This window comes from Tiliqua scincoides, chromosome 3 (genome assembly GCF_035046505.1).
Source record: "Tiliqua scincoides isolate rTilSci1 chromosome 3, rTilSci1.hap2, whole genome shotgun sequence".
NCBI classification, from domain to species: Eukaryota; Metazoa; Chordata; class Lepidosauria; order Squamata; family Scincidae; genus Tiliqua; species Tiliqua scincoides.
In genome coordinates this window covers 89,359,777-89,383,721 of record NC_089823.1, presented here as the reverse complement: position 1 = coordinate 89,383,721, position 23,945 = coordinate 89,359,777, and the positions used below count along the sequence as shown (strand labels likewise).

At 42.8% G+C, this 23,945-nt stretch overlaps 1 protein-coding gene and 1 long non-coding RNA gene across 4 annotated transcripts in view; one reads left to right on the top strand and one right to left on the bottom strand.

The window, feature by feature from the left end:
* UBE3A (ubiquitin protein ligase E3A) overlaps positions 1–18,467 on the bottom strand; it is a 39,444-nt gene extending 20,977 nt beyond the window's left edge. For 2 of the 3 annotated variants that reach the window (XM_066620039.1, XM_066620041.1), the window contains exons 1-3: positions 18,029–18,467; positions 7,739–7,804; positions 1,951–2,064 (exon numbers count right to left, since the gene is read on the bottom strand). Coding sequence is in view for 1 of the 3 variants with exons in the window: in XM_066620041.1 (XP_066476138.1) it covers positions 1,951–1,970 (20 nt within the window). In the remaining 2 variants the exon portion in view is untranslated. Of the gene's footprint in view, positions 1–1,950; positions 2,065–3,792; positions 3,957–7,738; positions 7,805–18,028 lie in introns of all 3 variants that reach the window. The other variant, XM_066620040.1, reaches the window with a different exon arrangement.
* Positions 17,519–23,945, top strand: part of LOC136644301 (uncharacterized) — a 42,420-nt gene continuing 35,993 nt past the window's right edge. The window contains exon 1 of the long non-coding RNA XR_010794082.1: positions 17,519–17,727. This is a non-coding gene — a long non-coding RNA (uncharacterized lncRNA). The remainder of the gene's footprint in view (positions 17,728–23,945) is intronic.

Below are 23,945 nucleotides of genomic sequence, written 5' to 3'. Positions count from 1 at the left end.
ATGGATCTCAAGTTAAAATTGATTAAACAGAATGAATTCAATCCAGATAAACTGGATGCAGTTTGGCCAAGAACACAATTACATGTGAAATACCAGAAGGAATCCGCATCTGAGGGTTTGCCAAAAGAAATGATGCCCACTGGTTTACTGAATATATGGCATTTTATTTTCCAAAAATAGCTTAAAACATAAGCAATAGTGACTTGGATCAGATGTGATGGGAAACATGGCTTGGCAGCATGTGACCAAGCCTTGGGCTCCTGCATTCCCTTCTCCCCCTTGTAAGCTGCAATCCCCTTTTCTCCTGTCTTTGTGTCAAACCAGTTTAGTGCTACATCTGAACCTGCTTTGCCATCTTGGTTAGCAGAGCTAGTGGAAATTTTAGTTTGCCTGTTCAAACGTATAGTAACAGCAAATTGCATTTTGCTGCACACAAAGGAGGCAGGATGGGAGGGCGGGATTCACACAAGGGGGGGACAAACCCAAGGCTCCTTTCAGGTTAATTCATAGTGTCAAATCAAGGTTTGGTGATATCTGACCTAAGTCAGAGTATAAGTGCAGCCAGTATGATTTGATTGGGATCATATCAACTACAGGTATCTTTACTAGTAGCTAATTTATTACAGGTTGATTATCCCTTATCCCGACTGCTTGGGACTGGAAGATGTCTGCATTTTGGATCTGTCTGCATTTCAGAATAATTGCATAAATACTGCAATGCTTCCTCTTGCTCTTTTCACTGTTACCCATATGGGTGTCTGTTGGTCTCTTTGGCATTTTTCAGCTATGTCTATATAGGTACACACTACAGAGAATAGATCTTACAGCCTGTACTGCACTGTACAGTACAGTGTAAGAGCACAAGTGTTCGCACTACAGAATGTTTAAAAAAAGTTTTGGACAAAAAGGTCTGGATTTCAGAATAGTCTGGATAAGGGCCAATCTACCTGTATACAATAATTTTATTTGCATTTCATATTCATATGCCACTTATTACCTCAAGTTTCCAATATACCCAAGTTCTCTGCTGAAATAAACATCTGCCATTTCTTTATGATGCTCCTCAAGTATCAGTTCCAATGAGCAATACAAATTTGCATCTTACAGAACAAAAAAGTGACCCTGAGGCACAGTGCAACAACCCCACATTTCTATGTTCCTAGGAGGTCAGTCAACATTGTCTTCAGAAGTTCTGTGCTTGCTAAAACTTTAATCTAGTTCACTAGCTGCAACACAGTGGATTTAGCAATTTGAAGAGAAGATTTTCATTGCTAAATATTACAATATACTTAAACAGCCTAGAAAACACTGCATGATTACAAATGTTCAATATCCAGAATAAAACCCCCCAAACCTCAAAGGGGTATGTTCAGTTAACCAAATCTCATCACACATGGCCTTACAGTTTTCAACCCTGTATTAACTGAAGAAAAAGTGATCACAACACACACACCCACTAATCTGAACACTGCAGCATGAGCTAGCAATTTCAAATGGTGGCTCACTTCCAATAACCCTCGGAGCAACTTCTCCATTCTGCAAGCCACTCCTTTTACCTCCACTGTAACTCCCTAGGAAAGAAAAGCAAAGGTATGCAAGTCTGCTGCTCTTACAATATTATCAAATATCCTCAAAAAAATAAGGTATAGCAAACTATGTACTCTACTCATTCTTACCACAATTCTATTCAATAATATTTTCATTTATTTTTAAAATTGTTAACTCTTAATTAGTTTTAAAGTTTGTGATGGATTACAACTGGCATCTATTGGACAGGGAACAGCTTCCTAAATCAATATTCTGGAATTTTACAGATCCAAATTACTTTTTTTGACAGTGTCCTCTCAAAGATTACTTGCATCCTAATCAAATAATTATCAAACCATCAAAAATGGTTTTTGTACATTTAAAATACTTGTTTCACAAAACTTACAATACCTTGATATTTACCTTTTACAAGCTGTGGCCATTCGGTGACATTGGGGTGATCACAATTTTGTGTCGTTGATTACAACAGGTTCTTGCCAGTCCTCTTGTGCTGAGCCAAGTATAGGCTTAATGGTACTAAATAAATGAATGCATGCATAGTTAAACGTTCCCACTCATTAAAGTGTTAGACAACTGAACACACAATTGCTGTGATACGTTTTAGCTAACGCACTCTGTGTTCAAGAAAATATCATAAGTTATTGTTTGCTGAAAATTGCCCCTCCTTCCACGAAATCTCTTTCCCTTTACAGCTTCCCGTATCCCACAAATATTTGTCCTAAGGGTAACACAGCAATCAGGGACCAATTTTGAGGCACCTAAAAAGACTGCAGAGGAAAGAAAAAAATCAGCAAAAGCTACCCCTACTTTTTTGTGCAAACAGGTTTTCTTTCAATCATGGAAGGCCAGGTAAGGACACAACCCTTTGACTCTAATTACCCACCAGAATTAGCCACCAGAACTTAGTTCTGGTCTTTATAAATCAAATTTGAAACTGATCCCACCTACCAACACAAAACATTCCTTAACAAAAGAATGGTGCATGCGCATGTGTGTACTGTGTTTGCATTTTGAGACATGGAGTCCTTTGCTATGAGAATGCTGATGGAATAAAGATCTTCCATTTGCCCCATTTCATCTCACTCAGCTCAACCACGTTTCTGTGTTCTCCCAGTGTTTAATCATAGTTACAGACTGGAAGCAGGCAAGCCTATTGAAAATACAGCCAGGCAAGACTTGGTGGCCAGCAGTCTTGTACATGGGATAGAGAAAATATCTCACAAGCCATAGGATTCAGCCAGATCTTGTCACTTAGGTTTATAGCTATGGTGTATTGCAGTTGTGGGTAGGAAATTTCCTTCAGAATTTCATGGTTAGGTTACTGTAAGGCATTCTACAAGCAGCCATCTCTTAACAAGGTTCAAAAGCTTGCACTAGTGCAAAAGCTTGCCTTTTGATGGCAAAATTAAGATCTACATTATTCTGGTGTTTTGGTTATTGTGTTTGTTCCCTGCTGCTCTCCATGATCAATTCTCATTGGTTATAGCAGCTAAACCTCTAAACAGCCTAGGCGCCAATACATCTGAGAGGTTAGCACTACCTTTGTGTATTACTGTGACCCCTGGCGGGGAAGCTCCAAGTGAGTCTAAAGTTCATTGCTGGCATGCCAAGTTAAAGTTTCAAGAGATTATTGGTGGCTGCACTGTAATTATGGAATGTCTTTATCAGTCAGACTTATCAAGTCAGAAACCAGTATATGACCTTTCCTAATAGTGGCCAAGAATAGGGAAAAACAAGAATAAGATTTAATAATTTTAAGAGTTGCATTCTTAACTTTATCTACCCAAAGCTTTTAGGATGAGTCTGTGATAAACCAACCACATAAATACATAAACACTATAGAAACATAAGTCACTGTGATATATAAACTATGAATTCTCCAACAAGATATCTCCGCACTAATTGCTATTAAAACTGTTAAAAGAAAATTTGAAGTCATAATTCTTTACGTGTATGACATGCTTCTATAAGCAATCAGGGGTGATATGCGAGTCTTCTTGCCCTTCTCAGAATAGGTTTGTGGGTATCATAAATGAGCAAATGAATAAAATGATAGCCCATTCTCCCCAGTTAGAGTGATCTGAATGGTTGTGTAAACAGGGTCCCTCCTCCAATATGTGACAATTTATCTTACCACATGGGGAGGCCCCTATTTTTTAAGATAGGCTTTCTAAGGTTCCCAATAGCCCCTTTTGAGAAACAACTATTAACTCTGTAATGGATACTTTTATTTCAAAATTTTACCTGTCAATTGTTTCTTGTGATCTGGCTTCACTTGTATAAGATGTAGGGCTGATCTTCTACTCTGTCATGTCGCTGTCAGCCAGTGATTATTCAGCAACCCTCGTACCCACAGCACCCCGAGGCTACCCATTGGATTTTTGCTCTCCAGCTGAAGGCTTCCATTGCTGAAACGGAACCAGTTAATGTCTTACCTATTCTATTATCTGATCTTACCTGTACTTAAAAGTACAAAATTTTGAATACTCATGTCTGAAAAAATCACTTTATTTTCATCTTATGCTTTCCAAATTCCTGCTGATAATGAACTGATAAGAATGGCTATGAAGCAGTTTGCAAATTAGAAGATCAAACAGTGCAATCTTATGTCTTCTCAGAAGCTAGTTTGATGGGGCTCACTCTTATGTTAACGTGAACAGGACTACATCTAAAACTATTTTAAAAATGGATTGGACAACAGGTTTATGGAAGAAATTTCAAATTACTGCTTGTTCCACAAGGATACGGACGTCTCTAAATGTGCAGACATCAAACCTATCTATCATTGACTTACTAAGAGTGTATGACTTGAGGCAAGTGCCTCTGGGTGAGATTAAAAAATTTTTTTACAGTTCCTTTCAGTTCTTCATCAAATATATGCAGATAAGTGATGCTCTCTATTTTCAAACACTTGAATATGTAACCACATGAGTGGTTTTTAATAAGGGCAACCACAAACAGGAGCAGTACTATGAAAAGATTACATTTTAGAACGCTGGACAATAGCCAGGCACCTGCAAATGTACACTGGGAGATGCAAACAACTCAACTGCAATAAATGATGGAAATCAATTGGAATTTAATATTAATTTTGGATACTATTTGTACATTTAAAAGAATGCAAAGCCAATGTGCAATCTGGTCAAAATTTTGTCACAGACAGGAAGAAGAAATATTACATACAATATACTAGAATACTGAAAGGCAGTAAGAAGCGGTGGTCAAGCAGAGAAGGCTATGAGGGAAGCATAAAGTCTGCTGAATGAAAATCACCTATCATTGACAACTGGAAGTGCCACTCACCCTCAAATTTCTATGTATTTGTAGATCATAACGAGACTCACAAAAATAAAAATCAGGTTCTCAGAATTTTAAAACAGCTAATATTCTATATTAAAAGCATATTCTGTGCTCTGAGGCATGAAACATGGCCATGCAAGTTTCCCAATGCCGTTATCACTGGCGCAGACTCAGTTGGCTTTACTAGTGGTTTTATCATACATTTTACTAGTGGTTCGATCATAAATTTTAACAGATGTTAATGCCCAAAGAATGACTCGAGAAGAGAAACACAGGCTGCTGAGTACTGCACAGCAAAATGTCTTACGATTCAGACAGCACTGTTTCATAAGTTACAAGTGACAAGATGAACAGTTTGTCTATTCTGTTGGTCTTTTGCCATTTTCAACCCTAAGTTCACTGGATCCCCCAACTTATGGATGGCTGCAGTGGCGCATTCGCACAGGCACAGTGGTTCTTTGCAGTATGATAGCAATGGACTGGCAAGAGCTGATTGTTTCAACTCATACATGTTCCAATCCCCATACAGACCTCTGGAACATAGTATCTACGTAGATCTATGTGTAGATCTATGTGTATCTTTGGGGTTTGGCTAAGCTAATTTAGCCCTGGTAAACCTATTTTGTAATATGTATCACATTTATAATTCATTTTCTGTACTCAGAAGATTAAAGTAGATTTTCAGATTTGTAAAATTTTTTCAAAGCTTTGCCACTTTACAGCCCGTGCACCAACTGTTCTCTGTGTGTAAAATGAGATGCCTTTAAGGCACAATGAAATCTATAAATAAAGCTAAATTGGTAAGTCACTTGGGTAAAAGCCAAATTGAATATCTTTTGTTTTTATTTACTAAAAAAGTGTATTTTCCAAAAGCATTATTTATACCTGGGAATGCGATACTCACATGTGCCATGTACCCTATGGCTAGTCATTTACAATTGCCTAGCTGTTACACTTGCTTCAGGTCTTCAATTAGACCTGCAGTTCTCAAACTCTCAAGGAGTTTGAGGACCACACTATGTTATTATGGGGGAGTGGGGAAGGCAGTGGGAAGGCAGCAACGCGATCCCCAGGATCCCAACGCTAAGGGGGCTGCAGGGACTGGCATGCACTTACCAGTCCCTGTAGCAGCCTCCCGGAGGTGTGGACAGCCCTGTACGACCATCCACAGGGCTCTCCAGCCTCCAGAAAGTGAAAGTGGAGCGATCGCGTCTTGCCTCTACAAAACCGGATGTGGAGTGCAATCGCTTCGTTTTCACTTTTTGAAGGCTGGGAAGCACTGCGGAGGGTCGCACAGAGCCCCGCACCCCTAGGAGGTTGCTACAGGCACTGGTAAGTGAATGCCAGTCCCTGCAGCGCCCTTAGCGACGTGTTCCTGGGAATCGCGTTGCTACCTCCCCGTCCCCACCCCTTAAGGGGGCAGAGGCCAGGGCTCTCAGGCTGGGGTGTTGTAACGCCCTAGTTTGAGAAACCCTGAATTAGACCATGCAAGAACTCAGGCAGGGAATCTTAACCTCCTATTATTTTCATAAAGTGTATGACCTTTTAAACCTTTGAAATCACATGCTAATGACTATGGACTACATTCTACCAGCTTCATCCCTCTTATTGAGCTTGAGAGCAACTTTTGGGGCAGAAAAGCAGGGGGTGGTGCTGGCCCAGAGATGTTGTGAGTGCAAGAGCAGCTGAGCAGTCATTGGCTGCCACCTGAACCTCCAATGTTGGAAGTTTTCTAGGAACTGAGAAATTATGTATGTGAATCATAACTATAACAAATAGTTTAAGGTTACATTCTGACTAGAACCCAACTTCCATTATAAAACACATTCCAACACCATTCTCCTTTCAGATATCCAATTTCAGCCCCCAAAGATTATCAGCCCCCAAAGGTTATAATCACTGTGAAACACGCATACCCATTAATCACTAATTTGCAATGTATGTGCACAATGGCTACAATGTGCACACAGAGTTAGCCTGCAAAGGCTTCCCTCTCATTTCAATGGAAGGGTAGAGAGAAGGAGCAAATGTATGCCTATGACTCTTCAATATATAGAATGTACTCAAATTTCTAGACTGAGGAAGTGGTATAAAGGAATCTCCTCTTATTCTTCTTGTCTCCAAACTTATGGAAGACAAATATTAGTAGGATTTCAAATTCTTGCTATGAGACCTTATTAAGAAATAAGCATCTGGTAAGATAAAAGCATTGATAAAATAACAAATTCATATGTTTTCAAAGTACCATATGCCTACTACAGCAAGCAGCGTGTCTGAATTTCAACATACATTCTATCATCTATTAAAGCATTATGAGACTGCATTGCAAATTAAAACCTAACTTACTTTGGAGCTTTTAAAGATCTTTTTGACATTAAAGCAGAACAAAACCAAAGTTAATATTTTCAATAAAAGATAGTAAAAGTTAGGACATTCACCAACAATGTGAATTTTCTTACAATGCTTAACCAGTAGACAAAAATATGATTTTGGAACAGAATATGTACCAGATGGACTGTCAAAAGTGTTAGACTTACAAAAAGGTATACAATCCATTACGCATACCAAAAGTGCTTTCAGCAGTTAAAATAAAACAAAAGCTCACTCAATTTGTATTCTGTTCACAAACAACTAGCATACAGTAGTCAAGTTACTCCGAGCTTGTGGAGTAACTTGCAGGCTACATCATTCACTTATTCAGCCTGCCAGCTACCAGTACTCACACATTTTCAATAGACATTTGCACATCAAACTCTGTTTTAATATAAAAGAACACACAATGTTTACATAAATGAGGTCTGCTTTCAGTTTTCTGTATACTTGCTTTTGAAGCAATAGCATAACTATTGATGTGAGGAATAAAATATCCAACTATGACTGTTATACATACCATGTTCTTCTGACACTTCAGTAGGTTGCTCTTGTATGTTGCCAGGTGATTTTCAACTGACCAAATCTACAATACAGTATCTTTCATCAGTTTTTTTGAACTGAAGAATAAAATGTCAGACTCCCCCTCCCTAAAAATCACATAAACCCATTCTCCAACACAACAGTCTAAGTAGCTGATTTGGTCAATACTGTTACATACACTCAGGATGAAAAAAAATACCTGTTTTTAAAAACATTTAAAATGTCTGAAATTCCTCTTTTAAAATAACAAGACACATCAGGCAATAAATTGTTATTATGGGCTTGATGCTAGGGGTCAGGGCTGGCAAATAATCTGAGACACTGGGATCCAGCCCCATGGCCCCAGAAGGTATTCTGTATATCTCGAGGGGATTGTCCACTGTGCAAACTTGTGTGTGTGCATGTGTATTATCATCATTACCAGAACTCTGTCATTTGCTAAGTACTCAAGTTATGAATATGTATTTACTCTCTCTAAACAAGTATACCTCCTTTTATTTTTGTAAACATCCTGGCTCTCAAAGCAACTATCAGACCATAACATTTTTGGAAAAATGTTGGATCCTAAATAGGGAAAGAGACACAAAATGAAATGAACTGTGAAAATAAATTACTAGAGCACTATGTAGATGGGGTATCCACTATTCTACATTATAGGGATGATCTCTTTCCAAGAGCAGTATTTGCTGTTAGATTGACAGACTGTGCCAGAGGTGAGGTTTGCCAGCATGCTTTCCTTTGTGCTGGATGCTGTCCACACTTACAGCAAACGGCCATTAGCAAGCCCATGTTCATGATCATAACAGCAAACTCCTACTGTGGCCCTCACCTCGCTGCCACTAGCATTCAGAGATGTACTCTCTCTAACACACATCAATTCCACACAGCTATTTTGACTAATATCCAGAGACAGGTTTTCTTTTATGAATTTCTCTACTCCTTTTAAACTACTGGCTGTAACTACATCCTGCAGCTGCAAGTTATGTACACTAACTGTTACGAAGATGTAGTTTCCCCTTTCCATTCTGAATACCCTGCCAATCAATTTGAGTAGAAAACTCCAAGTTCTACTATTATGAGCGAGAAATAAGTCTGTTTATCCACTTTGTCCACAGCATGGATAACTGAGCCAACTTCTATGATGTTCCCCTTTAGTGAACTCTTTTCTCAACTAAAGAACACCAAATGTTTAAGTTATGCTCATGGGGAAGGTGCTCCAAATCCCTGATTATCTGAGATGACCTTTTCTGCTCCCCTTCCAATTCTGTCTTTTTAAAGAATATTCTTTTTTGAGAATATGCAGTATTTGAGATGCAGCTGCAAAGCAGATTTGTATGAGTGTATTATAATACCAGAAATTTTATTTTCATCCTTTTCCTAATAATTCCTAGCATGGCATTCATCTTTTTCACAGCTGGTGCCCAACATTGATGTTTTCGTTGCACTATCCACCAGAATCCAAAGATCTTTCTTTGTTACTCAGTGTCAGTTCAGACTCTCAGTGTATATATGAAGTTGGAATTTTTGCCCTGAAGAGTATCACTTTACATTCACTTACACTATGGAGGTCTTTGCAGATTGCTTGGGTTTACATCTCCTGAAAAATTTGGTGCTACCTGCAAACATGGCTACCTCATCTCACTGTTTACCTCCAAAACTTTTATGAACAAGCACCTTACAACCCACCATTGCCGGAACTTCTGGTTATTGCTATTCTCCTTGCTTTTTAACCAGTCACCAACACATGAAAGCCTGCTCTCTTATCCCAAGTCTACCCTTTACTCAGGAGCCTTTGGAACCAATAGATGCTCCCCTTCCAGGTCTTATAGCAGCTTGGGGGAAAAGTCCTTTTTCATCAGGACTGTAGCTCAAGAGAATAAGGATAAATGACCCCTCCTTACATGCTGCTGTCCCAATCCTGATCAGACTCCTCAGAAGCTACTTTAATTAAGAAAAAAAATGCAAGTTCAGATTATTCACTTTCTGTCACATCTGTTTTGATCCTTAAGTTTACTGGACTCTATGTTCAGTGCCATACCACCTCAGTTTCAGTGCACAGATGAAAGGTACACTGCTTGAAAGGTCCCTCCAGACCAAGGAATTAAGTCAGATAGAGGTTAAAAGATATTTCAGACCTCATTGATAAATTAAAGATCGTTAAGTCACTGGGCCCTGATGGCATCCGCCCTAGAGTTATTAAGGAACTGAAGAATGAAGTTGCTGATCTCTTGACTAAAATATGCAACTTGTTGCTCAAAAAGGCCACAGTGCCAGAGGATTGGAGGAGAGCAAATGTCACACCGATTTTTAAAAAGGGGGGACCCGGGAAACTATAGGCCAGTCAGCCTAACATCTATACCAGGTAAGATGGTGGCATGCCTCATCAAAGATAGAATCTCAAAACACATAGACGAACAAGCCTTGCTGAGGGAGAATCAGCATGGCTTCTGTAAGGGTAAGTCTTGCCTCACAAACCTTTGAGAATTCTCTGAAAAGGTCAACAGGCATGTGGATGTGGGAGAACCTATAGACATTATATATCTGGACTTTTAGAAGGCTTTCAACACGGTCCCTCACCAAAGGCTACTGAAAAACTCCACAGTCAGGGAATTAGAGGACATGTCCTCTCATGGACTGAGAACTGGTTGAAGACCAGGAAACAGAGAGTGGGTGTCAATGGACAATTTTCGCAATGGAGAGAGGTGTGCCCCAAGGATCTACTCTTCAACCTCTTCATAAATGACCTGGAGACAGGGTTGAGCAGTGAGGTGGCTAAGTTTGCAGACAACACCAAGCTTTTCCGAGTGGTGAAGACCAGAAGTGATTGTGAGGAGCTCCAGAAGGATCTCTCCAAACTGGCAGAATATTCTGCAAAATGGCAGATGCGTTTCAATGTAAGTAAGTGTAAAGTCATACATATTGGGGCAAAAAATCAAAAATTCACATATAGGCTAATGGATTCTGAGCTGTCTGTGACAGATCAGGAGAGAGATCTTGGGGTGGTGGTGGACAGGTCGATGAAAGTGTCAACCCAATGTGTGGTGGCAGTGAAGAAGGCCAATTCTATGCTTTGGATCATTAGAAAAGGTATTGAGAACAGAACAGCTAATATTATAATGCCATTGTACAAATTGATGGTAAGGCCACACCTGGAGTATTGTGTCCAGTTCTGGTCACCACAACTCAAAAAGGACATAGCAGAAATGGAAAAGGTGCAAAAGAGAGTGACTAAGACGATTACTGGGCTGGGGCACCTTCCTTATGAGGAAAGGCTACAGCATTTGGGCATCTTCAGCCTAGAAAAGAGGTGCCTGAGGGGGAACATGATTGAGACATACAAAATTATGCATGGGAAGAATAGAGCGGATAGAGAGATGCTCTTTACACTCTCACATAACACCAGGACCAGGGGACATCCACTAAAATTGAGTGTTGGGAGAGTTAGGACAGAGAAAAGAAAATATTTCTTTGGTCTGTGGAACTCCTTGCCACAGGATGTGGTGATGGCATCTAGCCTAGATGCCTTTAAAAGGGAATTTGACAAATTTCTTGAGAAAAAATCCATTATGGGTTACAAGCCATGATGTGTATGTACAACCTCCTGATTTTAGAAATGGGCTATGTCAGATGCAAGGAAGGGCACCTGGATGCAGGTCTCTTGTTATCTGGTGTGCTCCCTGGGGCATTTGGTGGGCCAGTGAGATACAGGAAGCTGAACTAGGTGGGTCTGTCGCCTGATCTAGTGGAGCTGTTTTTATGTTCTTAAGGTACAGGGTGAAGAGGTTTAGCGGTAACTTGGAAATGGAGGATAGATAGAATCCATGTGTAAGAGGGCAAGGAATATCTAAATGCAGGTCATGTTCCCAATCCTCCAAACCATGGTTGAGGATCATCTGTACTGAACCATTATGTTAAATTAAGGATTGAACAATCACATATGTTTAAGTTCTATCTGAAAAGCTAAATGTATTCTAACTGTCCATGATAACAAAATCTGACACTAGGATATCCCTGCATGAACTAATTAGGTGAAAATGGTTCTTATTTATTCAAGTTTGTTAGCAGGAAAATTCCAGGAAACTAAACAAGTAAAACCTGCACTAATACACTAGTATGACAAATAGGGGGACGTTCTGGGGGAACATTCTTGAGTTGCAGGTATATAGTATTTGAAGAAAGAAAATTACTGCAGAAATAGATCACAAAAATTGGCGAACTATTTAACTGCTAATGGAGAATTCCCCCTGTTTAGCTTGATAGAAACAGACTTGGATATGTATTTCAATGAGATGAAAATGTTTTAGCTTCACACAAACTCAGCAAAGGAATATGAAATATGTTTTAAACAGAGGGTAAAAGCATATAACAAAGCTGTAGGGCTCACAAGACAGCACAAGAAATGCTTCAAGTCTGAAGTCTGGATAAGATATCATATTGCCAAATACAATACACATTCTACAAATCCATATTTATTAGAACAAGAAATTTTTCTTCTAACAAAAGCACAGGTGATTGTTGGTGAAAAAGAAAGCGAAGAGACAAAGAAGAGAGAGCATTCTCTTGAGATACATCAACATCAGAAAAAACTATTACAAGAATCGTTCAGTGAAAGATCCGTCTATATCAGAGATTTTCAGCCTTTTTCAACTCACGGCACACTGACAAGGCATTAAAATGGTCAAGGCGCACCACCAGGTTTTCGACAATTAACAAGGCACACCATGCTGCCAGTGGGGGGCTCATATCTCCCACTGGCCCTATTAATAAATTTCCTTCCCCCAAATTCCTGTGGCACACCTGTGGACCACTCGCGGCACACCAGTGTGCCATGGTACAGTGGTTGAAAATGGCTGGTCTATATCCTCACAATAAAATGGATTTGGCTGAAAGGCAGATTCAGGCACTACACTTCATATATTTATATCCTGCCTTTCACCCAACCCTATTCTCATGATAGCTTACAAAGGTTAAAACTGCCAATTTAAAATCCTAAACAATAAAATGCTAGTGAAAAACATAAACACAAGACAAAAACAGGCCAGGCTAACTAAGCTATTCTAAAAAGGGCCCATTAAGGGCCCAATCCTATTCAAATTTCCAGCACTGATGCAACTGCGCTAGTGAGATGTGTGCTGCATCCTGTGTTGGAAGGACAGTCACGGAGGCCTCCTCAAAGTAAGGGAACATTTGTTTCCTTGTGTCAGGGCTGCATTGTGGCTGCAGAGGCTCTGGAAAGTTGGATAGTATTGGGCCTTCAGTCCCTTTCTAAAAACTTGACAGAGCTCCCTGGAAGGGTGCTATGATGAACAAGGACCCTGGCTCTAGTAATTACTAACATTAAATTGTCAAGGGGACCAACAACAGGGCATCTCTGATCACCTCCAGCAAAGGTCAGCAAGTATGTACATGGCTTTTTGGGAGTAGTGGTTGGAATGACAGAGTAATGATGTTCTTTAGTTTGCTCTTCAAATTGACCCTAGACAACAGAGGGTGGACCAGAACTGGAACCACTACACCATAACAAATTAACACCAGTTGAGGTATGTCACCAAACATATTAGCTGGCAGCCTCCAACCTCCTTTTTAAAGCTTCCATACAATATTCTTCTCACAGGCTTCTGCGTGTGTATAAAATGCAGATGTATATTTGCACATAGCTCCACTGACACAGAGATACACATCCAAAACATATTAAACAGGTTCTTTCTTATGTAAAGAAGACATGAATCTTTAGGTGGAGCTGACAGCTGTGAGGGCCTACTATCAGCCATAACTAGAGCTGGACCAGGCTTCTGTCTGTAGCCTCCAAATTACCCAATTGCAACAACACACCCATGAAGATTATATGCTGGGGTGGTCAAACTGTGGTTCACAAGCCACATGTGGCTCTTTGACATATAATGTCGGCTGAGCTCCTTTTTGCATCACAGTATAAAAGGTAAATTTTTTTCCAAGCTTTATAATTATTTACTGGATATAAACTGAGAGTCCCCTGGATTAAAATTTAAGTTTAATGTTTATGGTAAGGAAATATATTTAAGAAGTGAAATTCTTCTTAAATATTGAAGCTCTCAAACATTTCTCTTGCAGTTCTCAAACATCTGAAGTTTATCATATATGGCTCTTACGTTAAGCAGGTTTGACCACCCGTGATATGCAATCTGCATGGCTCCTCCCTGACTTGCACCACTCCCTTTCCAAGCAGCAAAAATTCCATCCTAGCAGGAAGCTGATCATAGGATCTTCTCTGAAAATATTAACAACAACAACTGATGCTGTTGCTAGAAGAAAAAACATATGAAGACACATCACGTGCATCAGAAGAAAACTAAAAAGTTGAAGTATTAATTTAACAGCAGTAACATTTTACAGGTGTGTCCCCTTAATCGTGGGGGTTCCATTCCAGAACCTCCCACGGATACCTGAAACCATGGATAGAGGTGAATGCCCATCCCTGCGGTCCAGGGGCCAGCTGTACCCCCTCCAGAGGCGAGAGGAGCTCTGGTTTCAGAGAGTGGAAGTGATGTGTTTTGAGCTATACAGCTCAATCTGAGCCCAGCAGAGGCTGGGGATGGACACCCCCAGCCTCTGCTGAGCTCAGACTCCCCTCCGGAGGCGGCATGCGCAAGTGGCTGCATGTGCATGGGCAGCCACGGACCCAATCTGCAGATAACTGAATCTACAGATATGGGGGGTCCCCCTGCATTTAAATCAATGCATTATTTATTGTAAGTTGCTTTGAGTCAAAGTAAAATGGGGTTAAATGTTCCAAATAAATAATTTTAACAGTGATGGGGGGGTTAAATTTTCCTGTTTGATGATGTCACTTCTGGCCATGACATCACTTCCAATGGGCCCCAACAGATTGACATTCTAAAAATTGGGTTCTGGTGCTAAAAAGTTTGAAAACCAGTAGTCTAAAGGTTGCACTTAAAAAAAATATAAATATCATGTTGGGTCTCACTTTCTCCATCTGTGCTCCCAAGAACAGCTTAACACTCTTACTAGGATTTTATAGGAAGAGGGGGAAAAATGTGTACCCCAGGAATTCCCTTTCACACAAACTCCCTCTTAAGGAAATATAAGAAAAGATGTTATAAAAGGCATTGTAACCACAATATTTGACTAAAATGTTATACCCAAACTTAACTTTTCCATACATAACATGAGCCTTTGCATTTTTCCAGCTCCCAAAACTGTCAACAAGTTCAACAGAATTTGACTACGTAATTGTCAGGGCAGACTCAGAAATGGCCAGTCTTCAATCCATATATAATAGATTGGATAATTTCAAAACGTGAAGAGAATAACCTATAGTTTTGACACATCTCTAGTTAGTTGTGCTGCATGTAAGCTATGTTGCCTTGGATTGCATTACATGTGTAGTAAGCTAAATGAGGCCCACATTTGTAGCATATATACATAACATCCACATTAGAAAAGGTTTTACATACCATCTATTTGGAGAACCCAAGTGTGTGCATTTATAAGTCTGTATATACGCAAAAACAAAACCTCCAAATATCCTGCATCCTCAACAGAACTATATTCTAATGCAGTATTTCCCAACTTGGGTATCACGACACCCCCCCCCTCCCAGGACAGGCATGCACATTTTTGTTTGTGACGTTATATCCTTAAGGAGGGTAGTGACCTGATGTGGGATCCATAGGTGCTGTTAGTACGGCACTTCTGGATTCATTGCTGCCAAATGCATGCAAGCAAAAACCGGATTTTTTATTTATGTGTGTGTGGTAGCAAAACTCAGAAGTGCCATACTGACAGCACCTATGGGTCCCAGGTCAGGTCACTACCCTCCTTAAGGACATAGCATCCCCAAAAAGGTTGGAAACCACTGTTCTAGTGCTATGATTTGGTTAAAACAAAGCACATTCAGCCTGGATGAGACACTACAAGAGGGCTTCCTAAAGGGACTAATTATGGGATTAACAAGTTTTAAAAAATCCTTTTATCCTTATGGCATTAGTCACCAATACTCCAATGTAACCTCTAGAAACCAAGACTGTGCTCACCCAATAAGTTCCTGAAAGTAATGACATTTGAACCTAGGTCAGAACTCACACCACTTGCTACTGTATTGTTAACATACATAGATACTAGATAACAGTCAGTCACCAAACTACGGACCAATGCATTTATTATCAAATTTTATTGTACCACACACACACACACACACACACACCTCTGCCAACATGAACTTAACCCCTCTTGTTGGGAGGGTGGGGTCATTCAACCAAGACTTGAGCATCCGAAGATGATAAAGATTCTAAGCTTGGAAGAATGAGAGTGTGTGCAACCTCTACCCTCCCAAAATCCCTGAAGATGGCGCAGTCTTTTTGCTGCCTTCATGAGCTAAAAGCCCCATTTCAGATTCGGAGTTAGTCATCTATGTGCTGCAGACCCTTACACTCACCATGTCATCAGCATTCAGTAAGTCACTAAAATCTATACCTGTAACATATTTAATGCAGAGAAACATGAGCACGGCTCTAGGAAAACTGTTTATTTTCTTAATTTCAAACACAGTTAAGGATTTTTTCAGATTTCACTAAAACTATAATTGGTATGGCATGATTGTGTACGTTAAAGTTTGAGCAACCTGTCTAAAGCTGTGTTTCTCACACTGTGGATCAGGACCCACTAAGTGGACCATGAACCAATTTCAGGTGTTCCTCCGTTCATTTCAAGGTGCACTTTATTTTTAAAATATTAGAGTTGATGCTACCCTAGTATGTGACTGCATTAGGGGGAAAGGTTATAGATCTGTACTTTTAACAGGCTACTATGCACAGTATATGCATGCTTTTAACAGTGATGGAGAGGTTAAATTTTCCTGTTTGATGATGTCACTTCTGGCCATGACATCACTTCCAGGTTAATGATATCATTTCCAGTGGGTCTCAACAGATTGTCATTCTAAAAATTGGGTTCAGGTGCTAAAAAGTTTGAAAACCAGTAGTCTAAAGGTTGTACTTAAAAAAAAACAAGAAGACACACCCATCACTAAGAGTGGACTATGCTTGCTATAGGACATTCATTTACAGAATCACTTGAGTGACAACTTCACTTCTTAAACTTGTGTATATTCAGATTTTGATGCCAAACTTAGACATTGAGGGCCCAAACCTATCCAATTTTCCATTGCTGGTGCAATTGTACCAATGGGGCATGCACTGCATCCTGCAGAGGGGAGGCAGTCACTGAGGCTTCCTCAAGGTATGTGTTCCTTTACCTTGGGGTTGCATTGTGGCTGCACCGGTGCTAGAAAGTTGGATAAGATTGGCCCCTGAGAAGTACGTAAAAATAGTTTATTCCACTAAACTCAGGACTGAAAATGTGAAGCCCCTCACACCCAATATAGGCTGGAACGGATGATAACTGCGGAGAAAACTTGCAACCTGTTCACTTCCAATTCCACTCGGGAACCAGAATCTGCATAAAGGTCTGTACAAGTTTAAACCTGGCAGTCACTCACGCTGCACTAAAACACAAGCACATCAACACACAGCCTGCTTGAAGACATCCATGGGAATGGTTTGCCTGTGTTGGAACCCTCAGAGCCAGTTATTTAGAGGAGGCACAAAAGGAAAGATCACGCCAGGCCAAACCAGGATCTTCTTCCCCCTACTTCTTTAGCCACCTACTGCTGAGACAGAGTGAGATGAACCTTTGGCCTGACCTCTCCACACAGTGCTTCCATTTTAAGCACACACACACAGAAGTGCCTCAAGTTGACCAATGTGTTCTTCTGCCTGGTGGGCTCTGCTGTAGATGGCTTGGGTGATGGCAAGCCCAGAGCCCACTCCTATGCCTGTCTACTCAGAAACAAGCCCAATACGGTCAGTGGGGCTGACTCCCGTGCAAGTGCGGACAGGACTGCAGCCTCTTCCTCCCCACATCTCCTGCACCGGCCTGACAGCCACTCCTCGGCGTGTCTACTCAGAAGTAAGTCTCACTGAGTTCAGTAGGGCTGACTCCCAGGAAAGCATACAGGGGACGGCCCACTCCTCGGCGTGTCTACTCAGGAGTAAGTCCCACTGAGTTCAACGGGGCTGCCTCCGGGAAAGCATGCAGGGGAGGGAGGCTGCAAGGGCGAGGAAGGGGACAGGCGGCGGCCTCCTTCCCCCACGCTCCTGCCCGCGCCGACTGACAAGCGGCCCAGTGGGCGGCCGCGGCGGGACACGGAGGCCTGCGGGCCGGCAGGAGCTCTCCCCCATCGTGAGACGCCGGCGCGGCCCCGACTTGCCTGCGCTCCGGCTGTCGCTGTCTCTTCCCGCCCTGGCCCGGCGGGCTGTGGAGGCCGGCTGCGCGAGGAGGAGGGACGGCGGCCTGCCTCCTCCTGCTGCGTCCCGTGTGGTGGTCGCCCCGCCTGGGCTAGGCCGGTGCAGGGCCGCGGAGGGCAGCGGGCGAGGGCTGAGGCGGGGACAGCGCTAGGCTAGGCCAGGCCAGGCTAGGCCTGGGCAGGAGCAGGCCGTCGGCGCTCTAGGCGCGCGCGTGGCTGTCGAGATGGTGTCAGCGGCTCGCGGGGGGGGAGCGGCCGCGCTGCGCCTTCTCCTCTCGGATCACCCGGAGCCCAGCGCCACCATCTTGAGGGGGAGGAGGGGTGGAGGGAGAGGAGGGAAGGAAAAAAAAAAGACAGACGGTTGTCCGCGCGGCGCAGCCTCGGAGGACTTGCAGCGAGAGGGGGATGGCCCGGCATGCACCGCGCGCCTTCTGCCGCTCTACACACAGCCCCGGACCATAGAGTCCACTTCCCAGGGAGGGCGGGGCCGGTTGGAAGTGGCGCCCTGTCAGGTGAGGCATCAACGCCTCCCGTTCTTGTCATAGGCGGTGGAATCTTGGGGTGGGAGTGAGCGCGCGGGCAGAGCTTCGAACGCTGGGAAGGAGGGGCGCGCGCTCACTGTAGGGGCAGCAGCAGCAGCAGGTTGCCAGGAGAGGTGGGGCCAGGGGCAGAGCCTGTGTTGGTGGGGGGCCAGAGCCCAGGTCAACCAGGCAGGTAGACCTGGGCTCCTGCTTGAGCTTCAGGCCTCTGTTCTACCTGCTGGGTAGACCTGGGCTCCTGGCTGAACTGGCCTCTGTGGCTGCTGGCTGGGCAGGTAGACCTGGGCTCCTGCCTGCACTTGGAGCCTCCTATACCTGCCAGGTAAACCTGGCCTCCTGTTCCAGCTCGGCTGGTCAGACACTCTGCCCAGTAGGTGTTCACCTTTTTCCTGACTTTGCCCCCCAGCCCAGCAGCCTCCCTTCCCCCCTGGTGTGACAGTTTGGGGAGTCCAAGCACCCATGACCCCCCCAGATCTGTCCCTAGATCGGGCACAGGTGCCAAGCATGAAAGACAGTGGCAGTAAAATGGAATGCCGATTGTTTCAAGTGAATTTCATGATGTCTATTAGGCACCAGACTTTTTCCTTGAATTTTGGACACAGACCAGCAATTCTCAACCAGCAGCACCTGTGAGGCATTGTCTGGTGGTGCTCAAGGGACCCTGCCACCCGGCAGCCCAACCAGAAATGTGACGCAACAAACAGAGGTAGGAGGTGCCTAAGCACGCTTTTCCAGACTCAAAAAAGCCCTCCTGTCCACCCTGAGCCTCTTACTGATGTTTGACACATTGCATCTGACCTCCCAACCCAGATGTAATTGGCAATGATGTCATCAGTTATTTCTGGTGATACTTCGAATAGGCGGACCATGTGAAGTAGTACAGCTGGCGACAAATGTTGAGAATGGCATAGACCAGTGGTGCTCAGTGTGGTGGGCCGCGACCACCTCTGGGTGCTTGTGGCGCTGTAATCACTGGGGCACATCCCCCTCCAAGAACCACTGACATAGACCAATGAATGCTGATAATCATGTTATTTAGATTGCAATCCACTTCATGCCCATTTGGAAAATGAGCCCCACTGGGACTTACTACCGAATAAACATTCATCATCAGATTGTGCTGTTAAGTGACTGCTGGCAACATCCACTCTTGTGTTTCTACAGGTTTCAGCCTCCCCCAACATTCATATGAGACTCTTGACATTCATCAAATGTTGGTTATCAATGGTAATGTAAAACATATCCCTGGGGAAAAAGAAGACAGGAGTTCCTGCTGTTTGGAGCTTTGTTGCAGCATTGCATCATATTTTGCAAGCAGCATCATATACTGGGGAGGGGGCATTTGGAAGAATGACTCTGCTTTTGCAAAAAGGAAGAAAAACCTCCAGGAAAACACTCCATGAACAATTTTACATGGTACTTCTCTAAGATGTACCATGTATGGGGAAGGAAGCATTTTGAAAACACAGCTATGCACAGCTGCAGCAGCACTGGAAAGTTGGATAGGATTGGGCCTGCAATTGCCTAGTGTTTTCTTTCCTTCCTTTTACCATGGGGTGACTTCTTCCTATTCCAGCTCTAGTGCTTTTCCACCACCAAGGGATACATGGGATATAGTGCACATTGATTCCTCCTCTGTTGCCAACACTGCTCATTTCGTGTGCACACATGCACACACAAAAACTCCCAACAGCACACTCCTAAGTAATGTACTAGCGCTGATGCAGTGCACTGCATTCTGAGGTGGTGGGGCCATCACAATGCCCTCCTCAAAGTAAGAGAATATATGTATTCCCTTACCTTGGGGCTGTTTTGTAGCTGCACTAGAAAGTTGGTTAGGATTGGGCTGAAATTGACTCAAATTTGGGTAATTAGCAATAGTGAGCAGTCAAATTCAGCAGTGTCTTACTGTTTTGGGACCACTGACATGGTTGAGTGGGACACCTCAAAGTGCCTCAAAATTAGGCTACCAGATAGATACCAGAAGATAGAGCTGAACAAAAGGAGATAGAGTTTTTTAAAAGAGGGTAGAAGGTCTGGTCTAGAGGCTAGAGCCGCTGTTAAGCCCAAAATTAACATCCAAAGGTTGCCAGTTCGAGATCACTGGAAGCTTCTGTGAATGGAGAGACCTGGAGAAGTGACTGATAAGCTGAGTTGAGCTATTCCACCTGCTCTTCGTTGTGAGCAAAGAAGCCATCTTGGCTGCCCTTTAGTGAGAGAAAAGGAACTGTTTGTCAGTCAGCGTGGGAGGTAACTATGTCCAGAAGAGATACCAAACTGTGAAAGATCCATCTGAAATGTTTTTTGATTCTTGAAAGATTATAATTTCGTTATTGTAAAAAAACCCTTGGGGGTTTAGAGAAAGCCTGCCTATATGAACCTCCTTGTATTAAAGTCAAAGGAGTAATCAAATGACCAAGAAAGGTGGTATATAAATACTGGTTGTTGTTATTGAAGAATACAGGTGCCCCCAATATCTGTGGATCTGTACCTGTGGTTTCAGTTCTCCACAGGGCCCCCCCCCCCGTACCCATTACTTTTCATTTTCTATATTAACCAGGCATGTTTCTTCACTTTACAGATGCCGTAAGAGGAAAGTGACAGAGAGGCAGCATGCATGCTAGGGGGAATCGGAATGTTAACAGGAAGCAGGAACTGTCCTGTTTCCTGTTAACATCTGACTTTGTCCCCATAGTATACAGGCTGCCTGCCTGTCGCTTTGCACTTATAAGGTTGCCAACCAAAAAAAAGGAACATGCCTAGTTGTTAATGAAGAAAATGGAAGGTAATGGGTGCAGGGGGTGTGGGGACATGCAGAGCATTACACCTATATGGTTCCCCTGTATCCACAGTTTCTGTATCTGTGGGGGGGGGGGGAGGAACAGATCCCCTGCAGATAGGGGAAACGCTTGTGTAGGCAAACAAGGAAAAGGCATGTCTACATTCTGCTAACTTGCTTAGGAGATCAGTAACAGAACTTTAAATGGTTGCAAGTGAAAGAAATAACTGTAGAGGGTTGCTTGTAGCCAAGCAGGAGTTAATTGGAAAAAGAGAGATGAAAGTGACTGCATGAGGCTGAGCTCTTCTAGGTTTCCTCCCCAGTCAGCCAGCAGAAGAAGGTGTTTTAGCAGGAAACTTTAAAAGACATGGAAATGGAGGCTTTAGGGGAGAGTTATGAAGATCAGAATTATGGTGGTGGTGGGAGATTACTAGTTCCATTCTGCTGGGCTGCATGATTTCCAAGTTCTAGGGGGTAGAAAATACAGCCAAAAAAGTGCTCCTTTGAGCCAGGAAGGTAGCTTCTCTGAGGGCAGCTACAAGAGCAAGAGGCTTCCTGACTGCAGGACAGTGTTGCCAAGCAGAAATGTGGAGGCTTTCAGTAGGGAAGGGAGTGTCATCTGAATGGACGAGGGGGGCTCTATGGAGAAGAGAACTTCAAAACTTCTCCATCCCTTGGAGCTGTTCACAATGAGCATTTTTGTCATTTCTCAGTTCTTTGGAGGTGTCAGTGCTGCTCTTTGAGGTTTCATTCCCAGTAGAAACTGCCTCCATTTTTGGTCACTTTTCTTGGGTAAGTGTCCATGGTGCAGGAAATTTGGTTAGTAGAAACCAAAATGGATTTAGGTTAGATTGCATAAGTGTTGGGAAAGAGAGGACATTTCTAACACGTCACATTCACATGCCTCCCACATCCCTCCAATGTTATGCCCCAATCTTCTCCCCAATTTGGTCTCTCCACCAGTAGAGTTGCATCCTTCCAGCATTGTGCTGGCATCTATTGGTAGGTGGACTTCTGTGCTGGTGGGGCTGTCACTGGACCAGCATGTGTGGAGATATGATATTTCTGGAGTATAGGATTGGGTGGATAGTCTTTGGTTCCCTCTCTGCCTCTCAGCATAGTTGACAGATTTGTAAGGCTAAAATGGGAATATACCCATATATGCCATCATAACATGCAAAATAAATGTGAATGTGTGTGCTCTTCTGGTATGCTGACAGCCAGGGGTGAGGTGGGTAATTGGTCACTTGCTTCTTCTGAAACTTGCGCATCCAAGTCTTGAATTTATCTCCCATAGGGAAATGCTAGAACACGGGTGTCAAACTTATTTCATACAGTGGACCGAATAGCATTCATGATACCTGCTGAGAGCTGAAAGTGATGTCATTAGGCAGGAAGTGATGTCATTAAACAGTTCATGACCAAAAATAAGCACTTTTTCTCACTTGGGAACTCAGCTGCAAATGACAGAAGAGAAAATATACATATCTTGATCATATTCAAGATATAGGAGAGCTCAATTTACAAGTGGGCTGCCCTTTCAGCAATAACACCTCAGCAGATGAGAGCCTGAGGGCCGAATAAAAAGTTTCCGCAGTCTGCATCCGGCCCCCAGGCCTTATGTTTGACACCCCTGTGCTAGAATATCAGTACAGGCTTATCTCTTCCCTTCCCCATGTGCATTTCCTACTGATCTTGTAGCCCCCCCCCCCAATATAATGACTAAATCCTTAACCATGTTGTCTTGGAAGTCCTGTTGAGTTCATTACTCCCATGTAAGTGTGTGTCAAGCTGCAGGCTTTGGTTATTTGGCAATCATTATATTCTTTCAGGCTAAATATGGGTTTCAGTGCCAAGCAAGTACAGTATAGCAAAAGGAATTCCCTGTGTGAGGTTACCTTTGAAAACAAGCCGGAGGAAAATCCATAGGCATGTGTCCTCAGGCGACCTGGAAGAAGACTTGCAGTCCCACGTTTTATGAGGCACTCACAGAACTGTTATTTATTACAGCCAGTAAAGGGAGAAAGGGAACAGGACACGAGCCGGCTTTTGTTTTAAGTAGTCGCACATTCGTAATAGATCACTGCTGCAGTGCTATGCAGGGTCAGTATAAACAGATAATAGGAAGAAGGGACCTTTAAAAATTCAGTATCAATACTAATTATTCTAATGTCCGAGTGCCTCGGTTAAGCCTTGATTCCAGCCACATTCTCTTCAGAGCCTGGGAAAAGTTGTTGGTTTCTGACTGCAGCAAATGGATTTGAAAGGCCCATTGGCTATTGGTAAGAAGGGGATCAGAGAGTGACTCCCACTCTCTCTGGGGCTCTGCTGAATATTATCCAGCATTTCACAGGTAAAAATTGGGGATATGCTTATGTCACACCTTTTATATGAAGGGTTTGTGCCTGAGCTTCCTACATTATTACTAGAGGTGTGATTTTTTTTGTCATAACAAGATAAAGGCCACAATTCTATGCATACTTTCCTGAGAGTAAGCCCCATTTAAGCTAATGGGGCTTACTTCTGAGTAGACCAACAGAGGATTGTGCTTAAAAACACTGCT